This window comes from Semicossyphus pulcher, unplaced genomic scaffold, assembly GCF_022749685.1.
Source record: "Semicossyphus pulcher isolate SPU_LCO1_2020_fin unplaced genomic scaffold, fSemPul1.0.p SCAF_7, whole genome shotgun sequence".
NCBI lineage: Eukaryota > Metazoa > Chordata > Actinopteri > Labriformes > Labridae > Semicossyphus > Semicossyphus pulcher.
Genome location: NW_027211748.1, coordinates 9,847,434 through 9,868,826, shown reverse-complemented (window position 1 = coordinate 9,868,826; position 21,393 = coordinate 9,847,434). Strand labels below are relative to the sequence as shown.

The following is a 21,393-nucleotide window of genomic DNA, read 5'->3' as shown; positions in this document are numbered from 1 at the left end:
CAGAGTCACAAACTCTTTTTCAGTAGTAGTAGAAGACGACAGGTTAGCTAACATATTTAAGTGGAATTCTATGCAGCTAACGTGATGTTAGCTGCTCCTGGCAACTTGGAGGAGCGGTGTTTTGAGACTTGTGTGTCGTGAAGTGCATGGTATTATCAGAGACGGTCAGACTGACGGTTTAGAAATGAGACGGCAGATGTTACAGAGCATCTTTGGTAATAAATCTTCATTTTAAAATATATTTTAAAATTGTTATCATGCTAGTAATCCCAATTTCTAATAAATGTATCTGTAATCTAATTACCTCTTTTTTTTCTGTAACTGTAACTGAACACAGTTTTTTTGTATCTTAATTATGTAACACTATTACTTGTATTCTGTTACTCCCCAAGCCTGGTGGTACCGAAAGTCTCTAAGGCCATGTCTACACGTACACAGGTATTATTAAAAACAGATTTTTTGCCTCCTTCGTTTCCCAAAAAATCCCCGTCCACACAAGCACGGTTATAAAAAATCCCTGTCCAAATGAAAACGCAAAAACAGAACAGCAGAAACGCTGTCATGAGAATGCCACACCAACAGGCGGCGATATAACACGGTCATGCAAAGAAGAGGAAGAAGAATTATCGCGGCCAGTCTGAAAAAATCTATTCTGTTGCCTTTGTTCCTCAATATAGTAGATGAGTAACTGTACATATGTGTAAACATGTAAAAAGTCCTGTTAAGCATCACTGTTTTTGTCCCGTCCGTCATTTTGCAAGGAATGTCGCCTCACGAAGGAGATGATGGCGCACAGCCTGACGTCACAAGCCAAAAACAACATTTGCCCTTTCTACACGTTTCCGTGGAAACAGAGTTTCTAAAAGTCTTCACCCTGGCTGGAGTTTTACAAAAGATCTGTTTTCAGCGACCTAAAATGGTGTTTGTGTGTGGACGAAAGGCCGAAACACAGAGAAACAGCTATGTTTTGGAAAATACCTGTGTACGTGTGGACATGGGTAGTATGGGAGGTAGAGCCTTCAATTATCAGGACTCCTTTGAAATCATCTACCAGTCAGGGTACGGGAGGCAGACACCCTCTCTACTTTTAAGAGTCGACTCAAAACTTTCCTTTTTGATAAAGTTTATAGTTCGGGCTGGCACAGGTTGGCCTTGGACCAGCCTCTAGTTATGCTGCTATCGGCTTGGACTACCGGGGGACTTGATACACCGAGCTCCTGTCTCTCCTCTCTCTCTATTGGTATGTGTTCATGTTCCAACTTAGATTATGGTAGTCATTTTCCAGCATTATTTTTGGCTAAAGTGCTACTTTAAGTCTGTATTATCTGTTGTTATTTTTGTTTCTGTCTGTGTCTGTTTGTCTCTATGCATCTTACTAAAAGCAGCATGTATTGTAATGTAATCTATTGTTCATATAAAATGTGTATTGGTGCAGCTTTAAACTCCCAATTCTAATCATAATCAGTGCTGTCTGAAGAATATGTGTACGTGTGTTTTAGCTCGCTACAGCTCAGCAAAAAGAGTCCCCTCGTTTATGAACATCCATTTTAAGACACAGCGGTGCACGGCAGGTTGTGTAAAGGACTCTGCGAAGGTGAGGTCACATGGTCGGCGATGTGGAAACGTCCCGCTAGTCAGCAGGAGGCAGGACGAGCACTGTGGAGAGCTGGCAACCGGGTTTATCTGGGCCTGCTGACACACTGTCAAACAGTAGATGTCTCTCTCTCTGGCGGGGCGCCGGGGGTCACGTCGCTCCTGTCTGGCTGCCTGTGTGTTTGTGTGTGAACATATGTGTTTGAGTGGGCAGGGGGGCAGACAGTGATACATTACACACCAGCAGGCTTTGTCCCTTCTTCGTCTGTTTGGAGCCCAAATCAGGCCGAGAACACGCACATACGCACCCACACAAACACCCTTCCCATCAGCCCGTCTGCTTTCCTGACACGCTGAAGAATCCCCTCCAAATGTTTCCACAAGGGCAACGCTCTGTTACTGTCTACGACGAGGAGCAGTTTAGAAAGCACCCTGGCTGTGTCTCGGGAATGATAGGGGTGGAATGTAAGTGACTTTGAAGTCTTTGACAGAGTACCTTGTTTGTGGATGACTGAGTGGAAATATGGGGTGAAGAGACGAGGTCGGAGTCTCTCGTGATTAATGAGATCTCCTTAATGGACACACGGGAACCACACAACCACACAGGGAAGGGACGGCACAGAAACACACACGGGCACTCGCAAACTCGATGCAACGCGCATGCTGTCGTATATTAAAATGCACACCAACAGGTTTGCTTTGTCGCTCTCTCTGCCAGGAATACGTAATCATCTAAAGTTGTTACCCAAGAAAAAACAGGGAAAATTAAAACAAGACGTGCCACATCTCAGGGCTGTGCTTAGTGATAGTCAACTGATTACAAGGACGCCTATTTATATTCTGTGGGGATGTGAAGGAGAAAGGCGAAGGACTTGTTAGTGAAACTGGGCACGTGAGACTCTCACATCAGGGGTCTCTGTAGGGGGCTAAATATAAATACACACAGACGTCCACCTGATACCCAGTGAACAAACACAATGCAACCAGGGACACAATATAAATGTTTTAGCAGTTTTAGGACACAGCAGTTTACATCATTTATCAGGAAGGCTGCTGCCTCCGTCTTTAGTGAGATGAGATTCTGCAGACTCTCATCTTAATTAGGAAAATGTAGTAAAGGCTCTCTGTGGAGTGTTTGTCCAATAAGACGAGGGGGCTGTTCTTTGATGAGCAGGTACTCAAGAAAACAGCACACTTAAGAAATACATGGATGAGTTGACTGAACAGGGCGGGATTAAATATAATCATAAAGCACAAAATAAAAATGCTAAAAGATGCAGAGATGAGTTGCTAACATTTTTAGGGACAACTTCACGTCTGTGCTAGTTTGATCTGCAAATAAAATCAACAATTGTTCAGGTTAGCGGCACTTACAAATGGCCATGTCTGTCAAATTGTATGGTGGCTTCATGCTACGCCAGTGATCATTAGCTGGGGTGCAAATGTGCAAGATAAACATGGCAATATGCAGACAAAAGCTGGAGAAGAATTATGAAAGCTTAAGCTAAAAAAAATGTCATTACAAGTGCCATTATAAATATTTCATGAGGATGAAAAGCATTAACACATTCAAAGCCCTCAGCAACCTGCGGTATAAATTTGAGTAAGAAGCGATAATAGTAAACTTTGTTTGCAGAAACAGGAAATAAAAGGTAAGAAAGAGGGTCACAGAGGAATGACATGCAACGAGGTAACCGGCTGGAATTGTTTGATGCACGTCAGCTGCTCTATCGTGAGTTTTTTAATGTCAAAAACTGGAGAGAAAAAGCAAGAAATATCCCTCATGATTCTCTACACTCACACAGATTTGATTGAGTTGAAATGTGCGAGTGTGTGCTGTGAGCCTGTGCAAAGTGTAAGGGTGAGGTGAGGTAAGGTGCGGAAAAACTGAATGACAAAGTTAGAGAGCAGGCTGTAATGGATATGAAACTGGGTTGCCAACAGAACTGGGTTGAACGCCTCCTGAATCCAAATCAGATTCTGGCTCCATCTGTTGAGGGTGGCAGCTCTCAGCTCTGCATTAAGGAGCCCTGCTGCTTCCACAGCCGTCCTTTGACTTTGACTGGATAAAGGTGTGGAGGATAAAGGGGGAAGTAGGGGGGCTCCATTTGAATTATGTGCCTGAGCCATTGGTGGATCTGAGAGATTCGGCCTGGTAGGAGGATCCTAGACCTGTCATGGAACCCCCGGGAAGCTTGTTATTATTCTGGGAAAGATTCAGGTCGGGGATTGTCTAGACATTACTTAAACTGAAAAACTCACTTTCTCATTTTTTCTGTCCCTCATCTCTCCTCCTCCTCCTTCCTGTTTATCTTTTTGTCTGCGTCGCTATGAAAGTCAATCACTTTCAAACGAGGTTCTGTCCTGTCCTTCCTTAGCGTCCTCCAGAGAGGACATTAGTGGTTCATGGCGAAGATGAAATACCAAACACGAACTGATGCACCGATTTCATGAAGAAAAATCTTCTTTAGCTATTCTGACATTTAATAGACAAAATAATTAAGCAACTCTTAATATTCGAGGGATTAGTTTGAGCCATAATACACCCTAAAACACAGACTTCACTCAAGTTTTGGATGCAACCCAGCAAAAACTCCTCATAACCATTTTTTTTGTTCTGCACTAAGGAGACGATATAGACAAGGGAGAGGTGCAGAGACACTACTCACAAAAGCCCTTTGTCATTTGTCACCAGAACAAAATCTGAGTCTCTCTCTGACCTTCCACATCAACTCTCCCTCGCTCATCCCTCTGGGGCCTTCAGTGAAGGTTTTACTGCGGCACATTCGTTTTTTTCCTTGACATAAATGAGCAGCAGTAAAATTAGACGCAGACTGAAGGAAAGAGTGAGAACAGTTCAGAGGTCACTGTGTATGTGTGCGCCAAGCCTGTGTGAGTGTGGGACCCTATAGATGGATTGACAGAGATAAAGAGAAATAAATAGAGAGAGATAAAGATAGAGAGATTAGGGCTCCCGAAAATTGTGAACCAAACAATTAGTGGATGGGAAGAGTACTCGGCCAAGTTGTCCTTGGTCGGCTAAAAAAACTGGAGCCCATCGGCGGTCATCTGACAATGATTTAGCTCTGCATGTAAGCACAGCTAACAATCCACTCTAAGATTTAGCCTCTCAACTCCAACTCCATTATCACTTCTCAAATGATTACATTTTTATTTATAATATATTACAGACTGTAAATAAAGACTGTAAATTTCCCCGTTGTGGGACGAATAAAGGATTATCTTATCTTAATAATGTAGTGACAGAAAAGGACGTCATGGCTGGAAGTCCTTTATCGCTAACCGCTAGCTACAACAGAAGCCTTGAAAACTTGTCCGTCGCTCCCAGAGGCTATAACGTTGTCAGACGTTAGCCGAGAGCATGGTCAGCAGGTAAGTTCAAGTCAAGTATAGCGGTTATTAAAAAGACAGTTTGTAGTGTTTCTGTGAGTTAAAAAGGTTTCTGTTTTAAAGGCCATTCTTGACTAGCTAGTTAGTGATTTTTGTTTGCTAGCTGCAGCTAACGAGCGAGGCTAACGCTAAATGAATCGGCATAGAGACACCATTTGTATCCTAACCAACGTTACGGTTTGGTGGACTGTAGCTGGAAAGGTAACAGCTCGTAGCGTATTAATGAAAGTTGAATTTATCATGCTAGCCTATTTTTGGTGCTAGCCTGGGTAGCGTTGCAGAGACAGGGTGACAGACGATGCATTACGGTGTTGAAATTAATTAAACGAAATGTTCAGTCTCTTCAGGCCGCTTCTTTATGCTTAAGTGAAATTCAGATTTTAAAGGATCTTACTTTATAATGTGTTTCTTTATAATGTACACAGTGTTAACAATGTTGGTTACAACATACTTTATAGACCCTGGAACTCAAAGCATTTTGCCCTCATCAAAGTAATTAAATTAACATCATATTAGTTGGGGGAAGCCATTAGATAATTCAATATATCCAGTGACAGATTGAATGATCGATAGCGATAGATTGAAAGTAGATAGATCCATAGATACATGGATTGATAGATAGATGGATACATAGAAAGATTAAGAGCTAAAGAACAGTGGTTACTGCTGTGCAGCAAACTAGGTCATATTGAGAAGTGTTATAAATAATGGAAGCGAGCTCTTCATTGTAGATGCTCAGCCCCCACGCACTTCATCACTAAACACTCCACACAAGCATTACGGCCCGCTCACCCGAGGCTACATCAGCTCCACCTAATTGATCAACAGTAATAGTAAAGAGACCACAAAGAGAAACTCTACCTGACACCGTGTTGCAGGACTAAAGAGAACTGCTTGTCAAATTTGTGTTGCAGCACGACTTCTCAGGAAAATCTCAAACGTAAGTAAGAAAAAGCCTGTCGCATTACCTCGCTAACAAGACAGCTGCAAAGACCCAGGCAGAGGAAGGAAGAAAAAACCAGCAGAGCGTTCGAGTCGTAGGAGGATATCCCTCAGTAATTATCTCCCAGGAGGGAGGCGAGCGAGCGAGAGAGAGCTGTGCATCTCTGCTCTCAGATGTTAGGGAGACAAAACAAGACAACAAATCAAGCGGGGAGAAACTCTAAAGTTAGGAGAGGCTAAACAGTGTAATGGAGACCTTGAAGGAGAGATACTAGAGCGAAATATAAAAATTACAAATAATAATAAAAGTAAATGTGAGTAAGTAATGAGATATGAAAGTGAAGGACTTATTTTATAGCTGTGATTGCGCCAGGAGAGTTCTCATAAAAGTGTGAATACAGAAATGCTCCCCTTTACAGTCCTCTTGAAACACTTGAGAAGTTCTAGCGCTGAATATCACATTCAGAATCTGTGTTGGTAAATAATGGAAATTAGAGGCAGAAGCGGAGGCCCTGTGTGCTTTCATCCAGTGGTTTGCATGTTAATTTAGCCTCTTTATGAGCACTCTGAGGCTCTCCAAGGCTTATAAGCCTCCGTGTGATCCAGCCTACCACCCTGCGTTCTGCTTACCAATGCATGCTAATTTCCCATGCTTCACATCTGAGAACCCGGACCTCCTCCGTATGTCCAGAGACTGTTCTCACTTGCCTTCTTGCAAAAATGCTTCGCCCTCTGACAAACATCCCCCTTCTTGTCATCAAAAAGTAGCTCCAAAAATGCTGGTTAAAACGACGCAGTGAGAGCCAGTTTGACGCTGAATCACTTCTAATTAACAATAATTATGTAGTCTGACGCAAATGATGATTTCATCCAGGGTGGGTGTGTGTGGGGGGTCATACAGTGTCCCTTAACTTGGATTCAGTTTCAGAAATTAAAAGATTGCTGTCTAGGCACGATTAAACTTTAATTAGACGTAGATCTGTGGGTGGAGGGTTATTATAGGCATTATAGTAGAGCTGTGAATTGAGCGCTTCTTTATGAGCATTGAGTTCTGAATGAATCTACCTGGGTGAGTCATTACAGCCTGCGCATTTATCGCACGTCCTTCTCTGAACTTGTGAGAGCTCACACATTTGTCCAGGCACTGAGTTGTCCTCAGGTTGTGCTGAGCAGAATGCTTTTTGAATTTAGTACACGATGCACATTGAAATAAAAAAGCAGGATGTACAGGATTTATATTGTCTATTTCAAAATGTTCGCCTGCAAAAAGTAACATCAAGGGAAAATCAAATATTCAATCAATTATATGGTTGTTTTTTGTTCGACATAGATAAGATATACCAAGCAATTTTTCTCCCATATTTTTAAGCTTTTTTGTTCTTTATTACCTATAAAGATTTTTATTTTTTAGCTGAAGAGAGACAGGAAATATCGGGAGAAGAGAGTGGGGGATGACATGCAGCAAAGGGTTGAGGGCAGGAGTCGAGCCTGCAGCCGCTGCGTCGAGGACTGTAGTCTCTGTATGTGGGGCCTGCTCTACCCACCGAGCTGAACCAGCACCCCTTGTTCTTAATTACCTTAAAAAGATCATATAACTTGTTACTTAGACGTTATTACTTGTCTGGAGTCACTTAATGCTTGAAACTGGAATTACTAGAATTATAAAAGTACAAACCTGCTTTCTTAAAGTCAAAGTTTTTTCATACATCGCAGCCTTTTCATCTCTTCACTTATTAAGAACAGACTGTGGGATTCACTGTGTTGCTGTCAATCTTACTGCACAGAAGTTAAAGGTATAATAAGTAGGATTTTCCTAGAAAAATAAAATATAGATGTTTACAAATATAATATAAATCATCACTTATGGGCCTTCCTAGGCCTTTTTTACATCCAACAGGAGGAAAAGCGCAGGTGTTTATAGTAGCATTAATGATGGCTGAATTCCATTTAGCTGCTTCAATTTCATGGTCCTGGTTGTGTGCATGCTGACTGCCTGTCAAAGTTATTATTAACACCTGTGCTTTTCCTCCTGTCGGATGTAAAAATGTCCGCTGTGAAAAAAAGCACGTTCATGTGTGTTGGTGAGTGTGTGAGCAGACCCTTGTGAGACCCTTCCCTCTGCATCTATTCTGAGTGGTTCAAATTAGCAACTGGGCCCCATTCAGACCGGCAAACATGGTGAAAGGGCGAAAGAGCGATGCAGAGTTGGCCTTCTTTCTGTTGGACAGGTAGGTGCCTCAAACCGGGTAGGACAAGCTAACCAGAGGTTAGAAGAGCCCAGGAGGAGGGGCCCAGTTTGAAAGTGTTGTTGACAAAATGCAAGAAAAAATCCTACTTATTATACCTTTAAAGAGAACTATAAACTTTCATCTCTGGGGAAAACACTGTGAGTTAACTGTTGTACAATTCTTTTACATCCCAACAATGATATTTGCCTCAACATAAGTTTGACTGTTTCTGCTTTTTGTGTAATAAGAGAACATTTTCTGTGTATCCGAATAAATGTACTTCAGTCAGACAACTCACGTTTGTAACAGTTTGTAATGTTTATTGCAGCTGCAGGACATAGCTTGTGTTTGGCGTCGCTCTATTTGTTAGTCATGTAGCTGAACTTGTTTTGATATACCAGTAAACATTAAGCTTTGCTAAAGACGATGGCACCAGCATCCTCTGAGAAAAAAAATCTGTAATATGCCTGAACGATGAATTCATTTTGACCTTATTGAATAATGGGATGTCCTACCAGCGAGTTTCTCCTGGTGTCTTCAAAGATGTTGCCTAACTTTAAAGTTCCCATGAAAGGGCTAGCAAAGAGCAGTTTGGCTCTGCATATTTATGTTTCCCTAAAAAAACGAGGCCAGGAAGGACTTTGATTTGATGACGTTTAAAGTAGCCAACAGCCTTGAATGGGAGGAAAATTTATATCCAAACAAAGCAAGCTAGTGCATTGGCCCTGTGTGCAATGGGAAAGGGACATAAAAATTTGAAAAAGGTTTCAATGGATGAAAATGTAGTATCGCCCCTGAGTGGGGATGACTCATCATCGCTTTATGACATGAAGGAGATAAAAAACTCAAATATAAACTGAAATATCATCCAAAACACCTACAAAACAACCTTTTTGTCTTTGTTGAGAGGGGCCATCAGCGCAGCACATACGCAATAAAAAACTAAACAAATATTTAAAAGTAAAAATTCTAAATCCCATTGGCAAGTACAATTTTCCGATTTTATTGACATATATTTTTGCTATTTTAAGTAATAGTCGCCCCTTTTATTGCTTACAGTTCTTTGTTTTTGACAGCTGACTGTTGCACAGTGTCTCTCCAGCAGTAAAGCGGCTCCCTTATCAATAAATGTAAGTTGCAATATGACAGACTTTAGCTTCGCCGGCGTGTCCTTCACAGATTCACAGAGAAAGAAAAAAGTGTAACGGGCAGTTTGTGAATTCCAGTTCTTGCCAGACATTTATCAAAGGTGTCTGGCTGTGAGACGGACAGCAGAAGTTTGTGGTTTGCACATCCGCCCCCCCCGGTCCTCTCCTTTCTTCTTTAACACTTTCTTCAACTGGATTAGGAAGCATGAGACTGGAGGTTGCATAACCATGCCAACTAGGGATATGTTCCTGTCTCTGTATCTCTGCACATGCCCCCTCCCCATTTCTCTCCCTCTCCCTCTTACACGCGCTCTCTCCCACCGCAACTCATTTCCACAAACGTGCTCCAGAAGCATATCTGCATCCTCAATGCAACAGCTACGACTCCATGTTTTCTCCAGCTGACATCTGTGACTGTGTCCACCCCCGGCTGTGCATCTGCTACCCACACCAGCCTATACGCTTCTCCTATCTTAACACTGCAAATAAAGCATGCATGTAACACAGTATATACTCCCCCACTGAGTCTGAAGATGAGGTTTTTTTTTTACATGAAGAAGGATTTATGCTAATGTGGTGAGATCATTTCACTTTTTTGGGGCCAAGGCTTTTATTGTTATACAGCTAATGCAAGGAATTTTTCCTGTAAACGATTGACCTGAGAAACAAATTAAAGGCTCACACTGCCTTCTTATAAAAAGGATATTTTTGCAGTGTAGTCTCCTTTCATTACACAAAGAATCCTGACCAGGAATCAGGATGAGAGTTGGATGAAGCGACTTCAAAAGACGAGGACATTCAGGGGAATTTCTGTTTACTGCCGCTACATAACGAGCCTCCCTCCGTAAGAAGGAGCAGTTTTAAAAAGGGCTGAGCATTGAACTTAACTGTGAAACATGCACGAGGCTGCTTCAACAACAAAGAGGGGGGGAATTGCTGCACGGCAACACAAAGGCACATCTGAAGAGCTCTTGAATGCAGCACAGATGAAAGGGTTTAAAGAGTCTTTTCTGCGGCAGGATATTAAAAGAGGCAACAAACAGAACAAAACCCAACACGTGTAAATGAACAAATACACTAAGTTAACAGTGCTGCTGGTGCAAGGCGTTGTGTCTTACCGAGCTGTAGAGCATGCCCTCGCCATTCATGCCAATGTAGAAGCCACTCTTCACTCCCTGGATGGCCACCACTCTCAGACCCACGGGAATAAGATTAAACAGGGCTGCAGAGCAGACAGAGGGAGGCAGAGAGAGAGAGCGGGTCAGGCAGACACATCCAAAGAGGCAGAGACAAAAGAGAAGCATCACACAGGAAAGACAGAACGGGACAATTGAGTTTTCACTTAACTCTTGTAGACACGACAGCCTGTGATCTCTGTTCTCTGGCTATCTGTCAGCAGTAAAGTGAACTGCACAGGACATGGAAAATGGGAACACTGACTCACCGAGTGCAGCAGGGACGAGCGTTAATATAAGTGAACTAGTACAAAAAAGATGGCAGAGCATCCACAGAGCATCGCTGCTGTTTTATACAGTACACTGTATATATTTGGCTTATTTGATGAAAACATGGCATTAATTACATTTTTTTACACGACAGCTCTAATTGTACACATAACATGACATAATTGTCAATGGCGAGCCACTATAACTATAAAATGAGTTCAAGTATATCTCTGTCACATAAAATATTTATGACTGAATCATAAAAGTAGAAATATCCAACATGTCCGTTGTGTTGTCTTTGGCGACCCCTGTGGTAATATGAGGTAACTGCAGCAGGATCGTTCCCAGACCTCAAGGGAACAGAAATCCAGACAGTTTTTTTATGGTTATTCTTCATCTGATTGTCGAAATGTATTTCTTCTTCTTTTGATTTTTTAATTTATTTATTCTTATTAAAATTTTGATGGAGAGGACAGTGGAGGTGTCAAAGACGGGGGAGGAGTGGAGCCCAGGGCCGCCACATTGAGGACTGAGCCTCTGTACATGCGACACGTGATGTAATCGCTGAGCTTAACCGGCGCAGCCCTTTGTCTTTGGATTTTAACTAAAAAAGTTATGATTCTGAAATAAAGACTTGAAAACTTTAAGCTATTACTTATTAGATGCTGCAACCCAAAATGACCACCCAGTAGGCTTTCACCCCATTTTCTTTCAAACATTACTGAAGAAGCTGAAAGACAAAGCTCTTGATGTACCAGTCAATCTACACTCCCACCGTCACCTGTGGTCATAGGCTTTAGGCGAGGACAGAAAGAATGAGACTGTAGCTTCAAGTGGCAGAAATAACACTTGGAGGCTAGCTTGGGGTAGAGACGTTGCTTTTCCCTTCGGAAGGAATCAGCTGAGTTTGTTTGGGCATCTGACTGGGATCAGGGGCGTGTCTAGACTTTTTTGACTGGGGTGGCCCAACTAGGGCAGCCTAATAAGTTGATTTGAACTTAAGTCCCGCCTCTGACCAGGCAGATAGATAATCATAGTTTAGGATTATGGGGTGGCATTTGAGGTGGCCAATCAGATTTCAGGGGGGCCCATGCCACCCCCTAGAAACGCTGACTGGGATGCCTCTTAGGTCGCTTTCTCATCGAGGTTTTCCAGGCACGTCCGACTAAGAGAAGACCCAAAGGTAGACCCAGAGTTTGCCGAGGAGAATGGATTGGTTTGAAGGGATATAACTGAAAATGCGGACATTTGTGACATCATCTTTTTCCATTTAAGCCCTGCCGGCGTTTTACAAGTAGCATGAGCGCTGATGAAACAGCACTGACAGAAACGTTTCATGTACAACTCCCAAGACTGCTGTAATTTCATGTTCATGTCGGACACATCGTTCAAAGCGCTAAGCTTAGTGAGAGAATTGGTCTTCAGGGCCTTAAATGTCTAATGAGGCGTAACGTAAGGTCAACCAGGGAGACTGAGTATCTTTATCTATTTACTCTCTCCTTCCATCTCCCTCTGTTCTCCTCTGTGAACCAATCACCTTGTTCGTTTGGCAGCAGAAAGAGGAACAGTTTGAAACTATGTCTACTCTTCTCGAGACTTCTCTTCAGCCAGTTCACCACCACAACCTCTTCCCAGTGAGCTTGGAAGTCTCTCTCCATATCTCATCCATCCAGATCTTCAACATTGTTTCTCACCCTTTGCGTAGACCCAACCGGGGGGGGGTTATTTCTGTACAGCTTAAGACAAATCCGCCCTCTAAAAAATGTGACATCGCAGTGGGGTTTACATCCCGTTCAACTTTCCTGTGGTGCACAACGTCTGGTAATTATGTTACAACTCTTTTGATTAAATCTGTCCTGATTTAAACAACACAATGCTTACAACACCAGATTGTGATCGTTATAAATACGCTTTAGAGCTGAACAGAAACAAAAGACGCCCCAAATTTAAGAAAAGTATTTATAATTACTGACAAAGACTTTCCATCCAGATTGTATCAGAACGGTAGACTGAGGATGTCAGAAACAGCTACACTTGTTTTCTGACGTCTGAACATCTAACAGGCTTTATCTCCTCTGGAAACAACACGTCTCATTTTATTCTGCTTAGTGCTCCTAGAAACGAATTACTGTTATCTCTGCGGGTATGCTCTGTTGAATCTGAGGACTGAACTGTGACTTTCATGGGCCTCGGTTTGATGAGGGTGTGAGGACACGCTCAACACGCGGCAGGCTCCCCGTATTGTCGGGATGATTGTTCTGCAAGTGGCGATGGGGACTATCAGATAAAGCTGGCAGGGACGAGAGGAGACGTGCCAACACGGGTCTGTCCTCCGAGCAGATTCAATTTCGCTCAATAAATATCGACGGGCTGCTTTCGCCTGCCAATGCTTTCACTCTGCCTTCGGGCCAACAGTTTGGGTGATACACACAGGCGACTCCTACAGTTACCCTTGAGGGTTGGATGTTTGGGGTTTAAAAGGCAGAATGTCAGTCCATTAGCACCTTGAATTTTGTTTTCTCAGGCTTCTCAGTCCACTTTTTTATTCTCTGTCATGACTTTCTCCTTCCCCTCTGCGTGTTCCCTCGCTCCTCTTTCCATTTGCCTTTCATGGCCGCTGCTGCCTCTGTCGCTCTGATGTCTGGCACCGTCTCTCAGAGGCTGTCACGTACGACTGAAACCCAGGAGGATTCCACCCAGAGCACCTCCACCAATTAAAACATGTTCTAGCTTTTGCTGTGCAGCCGTGTTTGCAATAGGCACCTTAAAAATACTCAGCATAATAGCTTGGCTTGAAACATCGGAGCGAAGAGAGACCTTGTCCACTATAATGCTGTAATTGCGCTCTGCAGGCCCTGCTCCTCATTTGCCTGCCAAAATATTAAACACCTGACAGGAGCTGTCATTCAGCTACCTTCTTAATGTCCGGCTTTTCTATTTGCAGCTCCAGCAGTTGATGGATCCAATAATTACAGCTGCGCCGACCACCGTTACAGTACCTGATGACTATTCTGAAGGCGATTCCTCTCTCCTAATAACCTCAATCCTATCTCTCACCGAGGAAGCAGAGCAGCTGGGGCTGCTTGGAGGGAGAGTTAAAGAGATTTCCAGGGATCTTCTATCGTCAAAGTGCCAGACAAAATCGGTTCAAGCAAGCCAATAAAAGGAAAAAATCCTTGAAACGGCAAGTCGTTCCAGAGGAGTGGTAATGGGCTACAAGCAAATCCTGCAGGTAGGCTAAAGTAAGCGCATTTGATGTGAGGGATACTGGCGCACCAGGAAATAAACCCTGCAGGAGTGGTTTGAGAAACACTGAGCCAAACTTCAAATGCCAAGAGAGGAATGCAAATCCAGAGACGGGAGAGCTGCTGTTCTTTATACGCAGCGTTAAATGCTGCCTTAAGTTACATTCTGGTGACTCTCCTTCTGCATGCCGGAGTCCATAGAGTGCCTGAAATCGTCGCCTGGGTCGTCCACTAATAAAAAAAACCTCTCGCAGCGTCCCATCCATCATGAGGGAGCATCGCAGGCAGACGGAGTGTGAGCGGCTGATACCGCAGGTTCCTCATACCCAGGAATAGAGCGTCAGTGTGAGCAGGTAATTACTGCAGGCAATCATCTGATGACAATCAAATTAATAACTGCTCAAATTTGAACACGGGTGTTAATCAGCTGGATGGTGTTTCACAGCCTTTGCAGTTAGTTTAGCCAGTCAGCCATGCTTATCCCTGCGGCAGTGCACCATATAACAACCGTTTTATTACGTCTTACCATTTACTGGATATTTAGGGTCATACAAGTCCGACTGCGTGAGTTGCCTCAGCACTTCTTCATTCAGCACACAAATAAAGCACATATGGAAGTGAAGCGCACTCAGGGCTCAGGTCACACCTAGTATGCAGGCGGCATCATCCTGCTCCTCAGTCCCTTCCAACTGAACCTCCCCTTGAGATAAATTACTGTATTCTACCTGTCGCTGCTGAGGACGCTGCAGGTCAGAAGGTGGTGCAGTTCAAGGGTGGGGGTAATCTATTATTCCAATAATCCAGCCGGCAAATCAATAGTTCAGAGCGAGACCGGAATACCAAACGTACCGCATCCATTTCTATCTCTCTTAATCACTCTCGCTTTGTCTTTCTCCTTCTTCCAGTCGCTCTCATTGCACCTCCTCTTCTCCTCGTCTTCCTTCGGACCGTCTCCGAGCTCGAGGCCTCTCACACGGAGAATTATTCATTTGGTACAAACGGAGAAGGTGGTATTTTTAGTTTCCTGCGGCTGAATTATTCACCGCATCCCTCCGTCCCCGGGCCAGTGGGACTGCTTAACAAGAGGATTACGGAGAGGTGGGGAAACCCTTGCATTCAACAAAAACCTCATCAGCAAAACCCCTTGGAAGCACAATGGAGGCTCCGAAGAACAGCGGTGTTTCTGAGGTACACAAAGGGAATGTGGGTGCTGTTTTGGATTACTTTTTCCCGCAATCCTTTCTGTTCCGACGCCTCTTCTTTTATGCTTTTATTTCCACTGAATATCCGTCTCCTCATAAAATATAAAACGTCGAGTGACAGTTCTTTCTCACCGCATGACTTCTCCGCTCCGGCAGCTTTGGCTCCGGCTTCCTTGAAGATTGGCAGGATGTTTTAGGGAAGAAAGGTCATGATTGGTTTCCTGTCTGGCTTCTCTCCAGACTGGGTGTGTCGTCATTATCGCTTTGGCGGCCATTCTCGCGCTGATATATATCTCTACTTTGATACTCCACTTCCTGTAGAGGACCGTTCCAAATGCCTATATGTTTTAATATAGAAGCCAGACTCTACTGACTTTCCTCTTTTCTGTTCCTAAGAGGATTGAAGGGGTGTGTTCCCTTTCGGAGAAAATACCCTGAGGACTATTTATCCTGTGGTAGCCCACTATGGAAAGTCGATCGCTGGTGAAATATTGCGTTCAAGTGTTTCGGGGAGGGATCTTTGTGACAGCGAGGGAAGCAGTTGTTTCATGCGAGGGGGTTTTCCAGGAAGGGATTTCTGCTGTGATAATCACACGCTTCTGAGATGAATCAATCAAAACAACGTGACATTTACAATCATGCAGTGTACACAGCAGAAATGGTTTACTCAGAGAAGCCGGGGCACGGATATTGGAATTAATTTCACTTAGGGAGAGAAATCTTAACGCAAGATGCTCCATAAATATTCGATGTACTTACCGTGAAAGGTGCGCTTTTAGGATGGCTGGATCAGAATTTATAAAACATCTAAGTAGATTCAGACAATTTTATGTGTCCTGCATAGTGTTGCATAAGCAGCTGCAGAAAGGAGGCCATTCTGCTTTGTGGAATTTGGTGAATAGCTCCCTTTTTTTATACTGATAATCCAATTCAACGAGGGCATCTTAAACTAATTTTGGAGTGCTTGTGGCTGGCGTCAGTTATGTAAGAATTAAAAATGATAAAGCCCAGCATATAAAAGGTGGTAATACATTACATAACCAAGTGACTCATTGCCATTAAATCATTTATGCTGGATGCCGTAGCTCCCATAGTGCCCCACTCACTGTTGTCGCTGTTCTCGTCCTTGCTGCCGTCGATGGTTCCATCCGGCTGCATCTGCAGGTAGAAGCCCTGCTGGCTGAACAGTCGTGTCACGATGCCTTTCAGCTGCGGCTCTGGAACACACACGCGCACACACACACACACACACACACACACACATATACGCGCACACACACAAGCCGTAGGCCAAAACCACAGCCCCATCCCCACCAAGAGTATGTCAGAAGGATATTCTCATAAGTGTGACAGAAACACACAAGAGCTGATACCTGTGCGTTCAGTGTTTGCACACTCACTGCTGAAATGTTTTACACACAAATGTTCACAAACATATATGTACGGGGTTCAGTTAGTTAAAAAAAGTTGGCTGTGGAAGATCGAGTGTACCTGCAGAACAAATAGACTTTTTACCCTTTAAGTTGCTTAATGAAGCATTTTTAACATTTAAATGTTTTAATTGAATATTTTGAATTTAAAAAATAATCGTTTAATGAAAGAATCTCTAAATCTATCAATTAAGTACTCCATTATAAGTAACCATTCAGAAAATGAGCAGTGAAAAAGTCCTTTTGTTCTTGTGGGACACTCCAGCCTCCGCAGAGTTCTGCTAACAACATAACTTAAACTTACAGCTCCTCAGTGCTTTATTTAACTCTTACCAGCTACTGAATATTAACACCACTATGATGGACACTTGTGATGAGTCATCTGAGACAAAAATCCCAAAGTGATTCCACTGGGAGGCCTTACGATGAGATCGCTCATGATATCTTACTACATGTAGAGAACTGGCTGCATCATTTGGGACTCTGTAAACTCTTCCTGCGATGTTACACTGACATGCCGATGGGTTTATTTGGTATGAAGCAACTGCATTTTTGTGTTGATATATCTCTCTCTCTCTTCACCAAGACTTTACAGGCAACAGATTCTCCCATGGGATCCCCTGTGCTCGTCTCCGACCTTTAAAAAGGAAACTGACCTAAACTTTCCAGAGTTTTTTTTACCCCACTCCCATAACCCTGAACAGACCTACAGCTTTGAGGCTGTGACATTTGGCGCCCGGCCAGCGTGCTGTTCGAAGCGCTCAACACTTCAGGGGGAGCAGGTGGAAACACGGATTAGCTCGGGGCAAGGAAGACCTCGGCTTCAGGCAGAGCCAGGAAAAAATGGTGTTTAAAAAACTGAGGGGGAAAGGTACGTTTTGTCTCCATGGTGCGTCTAATAAATCAGTTTGTTTGCATCACTGTTAAAGTCGGGTTAAGACGTTTGGGATTAACAAAACTAGTTTGTTACTACTTCAGTCGTATTTATACAAAGGTTTACTGTACAACGAGGCGCCACAGCTGAGCAGAAACGTGTCGTGTTTGCACTGGCAGAGATTTGGAGACAAGCTCCATTGAAATGAGACAGCAACTCAGATTCTGGATGTTACTAATCCTTTGTTTATTCTGCCTGACAAAAGGAACAAATTATGTGTTTGTCACAGTTGAATTCGAGCTCAGTTTCAGCTTTTGTGCCAGAAAAAAAAAAAACATTTAGGAACTGCAAAGGCTTTAAAGCGCTCACAACGGTTGGAGTAAAGGAACATGAGTGTGCCTGTTTGTCCGCCCAAGGTCGTAAGAAAACTTTGAGGTCGTGCAAATATGTGCGGATCATTCGGGCGCGTGAAACCCCGAATGATTTGGAGGGAAAAGACTCCAGGAAAAAAATCTAAGTTTTAGCCAGATGCGTCTTAAACAGTACGAGCAGATGTTAAATCTTTACTTAAAGCTGATCACTGCTATAATTACTGGTACAAAGGATCTATTTATAATCTACAGAAGAAGAGCGTGTGCAGGAAAGAAAGCTCAAAGAAAGTGAGGACAGTGACCTCAGCTAGAGAGTTCACCTCAACTGTACATCAATCTAACCATCAGTCCCCAACTCACCTACCCCCTGGGGTGGGGCCATCAATTCCTGGGACAGGCCCCTTCATCATCCATCACAGGCAGGGTTAGGAGGATGTGTGTGTGTGTGAAAGCACATGAGAGTGTACACATCAGTAAATTACATGTGATAACTACACTTCCATAAATTAAGGCCTCAATGTGGGCCGGAGCAGCCGCTGACGGCTCATCAGTTCCAATCATTTAACAGAGAGTGTGTGTGTGCTCTGTGTGTGCGTGTGTTTGTGCAGGTCTAACCTCCAGGGTTTACAACATTTGTTTGTGCGTGAAACATGTTCCTCAGAGGCAACATACAGCAGATCATCCTGTAGTGTGTGTGTGTGTGTGTGTGTGTGTGCACGGGCCATTAAAACGTCAATAAATTTACTTCATACCAATACAGAAGGACAAAAACATTTAGGGAACGTCGACAAATGGCGTCATGACCGTGAAATGGTGAATGATCACCTGCTCTGATATAGTGTTTGACAGGAGGAAACACATCATATCACCAGTATACAGTTACAGCAAAGAGCCGCTACTACACGTACACAGGAGTACTTGACACATATTTACAGACACAGAACAAGGAGCGAGGATAAAGACTTGATCCGACAGCGACTGACAAAAGAGGAGAATGAGGCAGAGACAAAAATGAGAGGAGGCCGAGCCAAAGACGAGGAGAGGAGAGAGAGGGACAGAGGAGGAGCGACAAACGACGTGGCTTTAGCTACGAGGAGAAAACAGCTACGAAAGTAAGCTTAAAAAATCCACGAAAAGCCACACAGAAGAAGGAGGGATGAGAGAAAAAAGAGAGAAAATCAGCAAGGGAGAGGGGTTGTCGGCTGTCAGACAGGTGTTAAAGCCCCCCGCCCCTCCCTCCCTCTCTGTCCCACCCCTTCCCTCCCTCCCTCCCTCCCTGGCCGAGGGGGAAGTCGACATGGGCGCGAGATGGGGGTGGAGACGAGAAGAAAAAACACAGCACACACGGATGGAGGCTGAGCTACTGACCTAGCCTGCAGCCCTTATGGGACACCTGTGGAGGTTTCGAGGGTGCATCTTACGAAGTTGGGGGGGGAGGGGGGAGGATAGAAGGAAAAACAACAAGTCTTTTAAACAGGCAGAATTCATGAAGTCTCCAGCGTAATCGGCTGTTTATATGCAAAGATATGGCAAGGCATCAGTGGACATATAAGGGTGATTGAGTAGAGGAAATAGTGCATCTGTCTCTCTGTCTGGGCGTGTATGTGTGATTTGAAGGGAGTTACCTACCTGCCAAAGAGTGTCTGGAGGCCTGACGGGCTCGTTGTCTGTCTGCTTAGGTTTTTAATCAGGCATTTTGTGGCAGTTTTGGGCGCTAGGATCATTGAGGCTGCACGACGACAGGGATTTAATTTAGTCTGTCTTTGCTGTCTGGGTGGGTGTCTATCTCCCTCGTCCTCGCTTCCTGCTTTAAAAAAAAAAGCCGTCTGCCTCATTCCTCATCAGTCTGTCTGCAGGACTGAGAGACTGTCATTCATCACACCACTGATTTCGTGGATTCCAGAGGGGCGACATGCACCGCCGGCTTGTTATCTGTGCACCGTGCAGGACAGACCCGGAGGACTAGGGGGGAAAAAAAGTGGGGGGGAGAAGGCTCTACCACAGAGTGTAGTAGGCAGGCACGGAGCCTGTGTCTATCAATACAGCCGGAGTAGCTCTTAATCACTACAGCTAGACCTCCCTTCACTGCAGTAAAGCTCCCTCTCTGCAATAAACATTTAACCATTAAAACATTTAATCTGAAAAGAGCCTTGGTGCACTGCGGTGCAACTTATCTCCCCTCATGTACCCTCTAATCTGCCGTTACATTGAATAAGACAATTTAAAGCAGCCTTTTTTTGAGTGTATTTAACTTGTGTATGTGTATGTGTATGTGTGTGTGTGTGTGTGTGTGTGTGTGTGTGTGTGTGTGTGCATGGAGAGGTGGGGAAGGGAGGGGGTGCAAAATTTAAGTGTGCATAATCAAAGGCTTACATATACTAAATGGCTGTTGGAACAAAACCTGCACAGGCTTTACAGTGGCATCAGTTTGCTCCAGGGTGATTGATTATTCTGATCAGAGCACAATCACAATAAAAAGCCAAAGGGGTAACGTCACAGCATATAGATCATTTCCTATACATTAAGGCTGCCCTGCGCCTCTATATGGAGGAGGTTTGTGTCGTGCAGTGGATCGACAGACAACAAGAAGACCTAATGGAACAGGTGGATTTTTCGCACCGCGGAGAAAATCTACCTTCTCCTCCGGTTCAGACTGCAGTATAATGCCTCTGCTCCAAAGAGGGGCGGGGTAGGGGGAGTGGGGGGTTGGGGGAGAACCGCTTCCATACGCACACATAACACACATCTGTTCAAAAAAAATCTACATGACTGACCTGGTCGCCGCCGAACCGGTCTTTTCTTGCCGCTGCAGAAACGGACTTTGCTGAAGACCCCCAAGAAATGCCTCTCGCACAGAGAGCGGGGGTCTTTGCTGGGGCTGGGGCGACGTTTCGAAGTCGAGACCCGGTCGCTGTTCGACTCCCTCGCCTGGCGTTTCTGCCGGATCAGGGAGCTGGCGATCGCGGCCATGTCTCCCCGAACCGAGTCTAGAAAAACCGAGAGTCTGGTTCGGCTGAGGCGGGATGTTGGTGCAGCTTCTTGGCGCAAAAATAAAAAGGGGACAGAGTTGATTGTGTGTTTCGGTCCACGAAGTTGTTTTTTTTTTTTAACCAAATGTCATCCTGATCAGAAAATCCACCGAGTTCCGGACATCATTGCGCCTCAGGCTGCATCCTCTTGCGGGGACAGAAGCGTGAAATTCAGCTGCTGCGAGTTTGTGGCACTCAGGGCTTCGAATCAACAGCCAGCGATCTTATATAAAACATAAATCTACGGGCTACAGGCCACAGGGGCCGACATGTGAGCCGTGCATACATGCAACAGTGTCGATAAGTTGATGCAGCTGCGTGGCATCGGACAGCTTCAGGTATTCCAGGTGAACAGTGCCGCGTCTGGCCAGCACGACTTCGTAATCCTCATCTGCACAGCAGCCCTGTCCTCAGGCTTCCCGACGCCGTTTAATTATTCGCATCAACCTAAATCCATGCACAAGCCGCTCGTGCG

The 21,393-nt window shown here is 44.3% G+C and overlaps 1 protein-coding gene across 4 annotated transcripts in view; it reads right to left on the bottom strand.

Moving 5' to 3' along the window:
- Nucleotides 1-21,393, bottom strand: part of fgf12a (fibroblast growth factor 12a) — a 32,196-nt gene that overhangs the window by 5,189 nt on the left and 5,614 nt on the right. Inside the window, exons 1-4 of one of the 4 annotated variants that reach the window (XM_069684367.1) lie at nt 20,664-21,329; nt 19,258-19,305; nt 16,321-16,431; nt 10,441-10,544 (exon numbers count right to left, since the gene is read on the bottom strand). In XM_069684367.1, coding sequence (XP_069540468.1) covers nt 10,441-10,544; nt 16,321-16,431; nt 19,258-19,305; nt 20,664-20,859 — 459 coding nt within the window. In that variant the 5' untranslated portion in view covers nt 20,860-21,329. Of the gene's footprint in view, nt 1-10,440; nt 10,545-16,320; nt 16,432-18,249; nt 19,089-19,257; nt 19,306-20,663; nt 21,330-21,393 lie in introns of those variants that run through there. The other 3 variants (XM_069684369.1, XM_069684371.1, XM_069684370.1) reach the window with 3 other exon arrangements.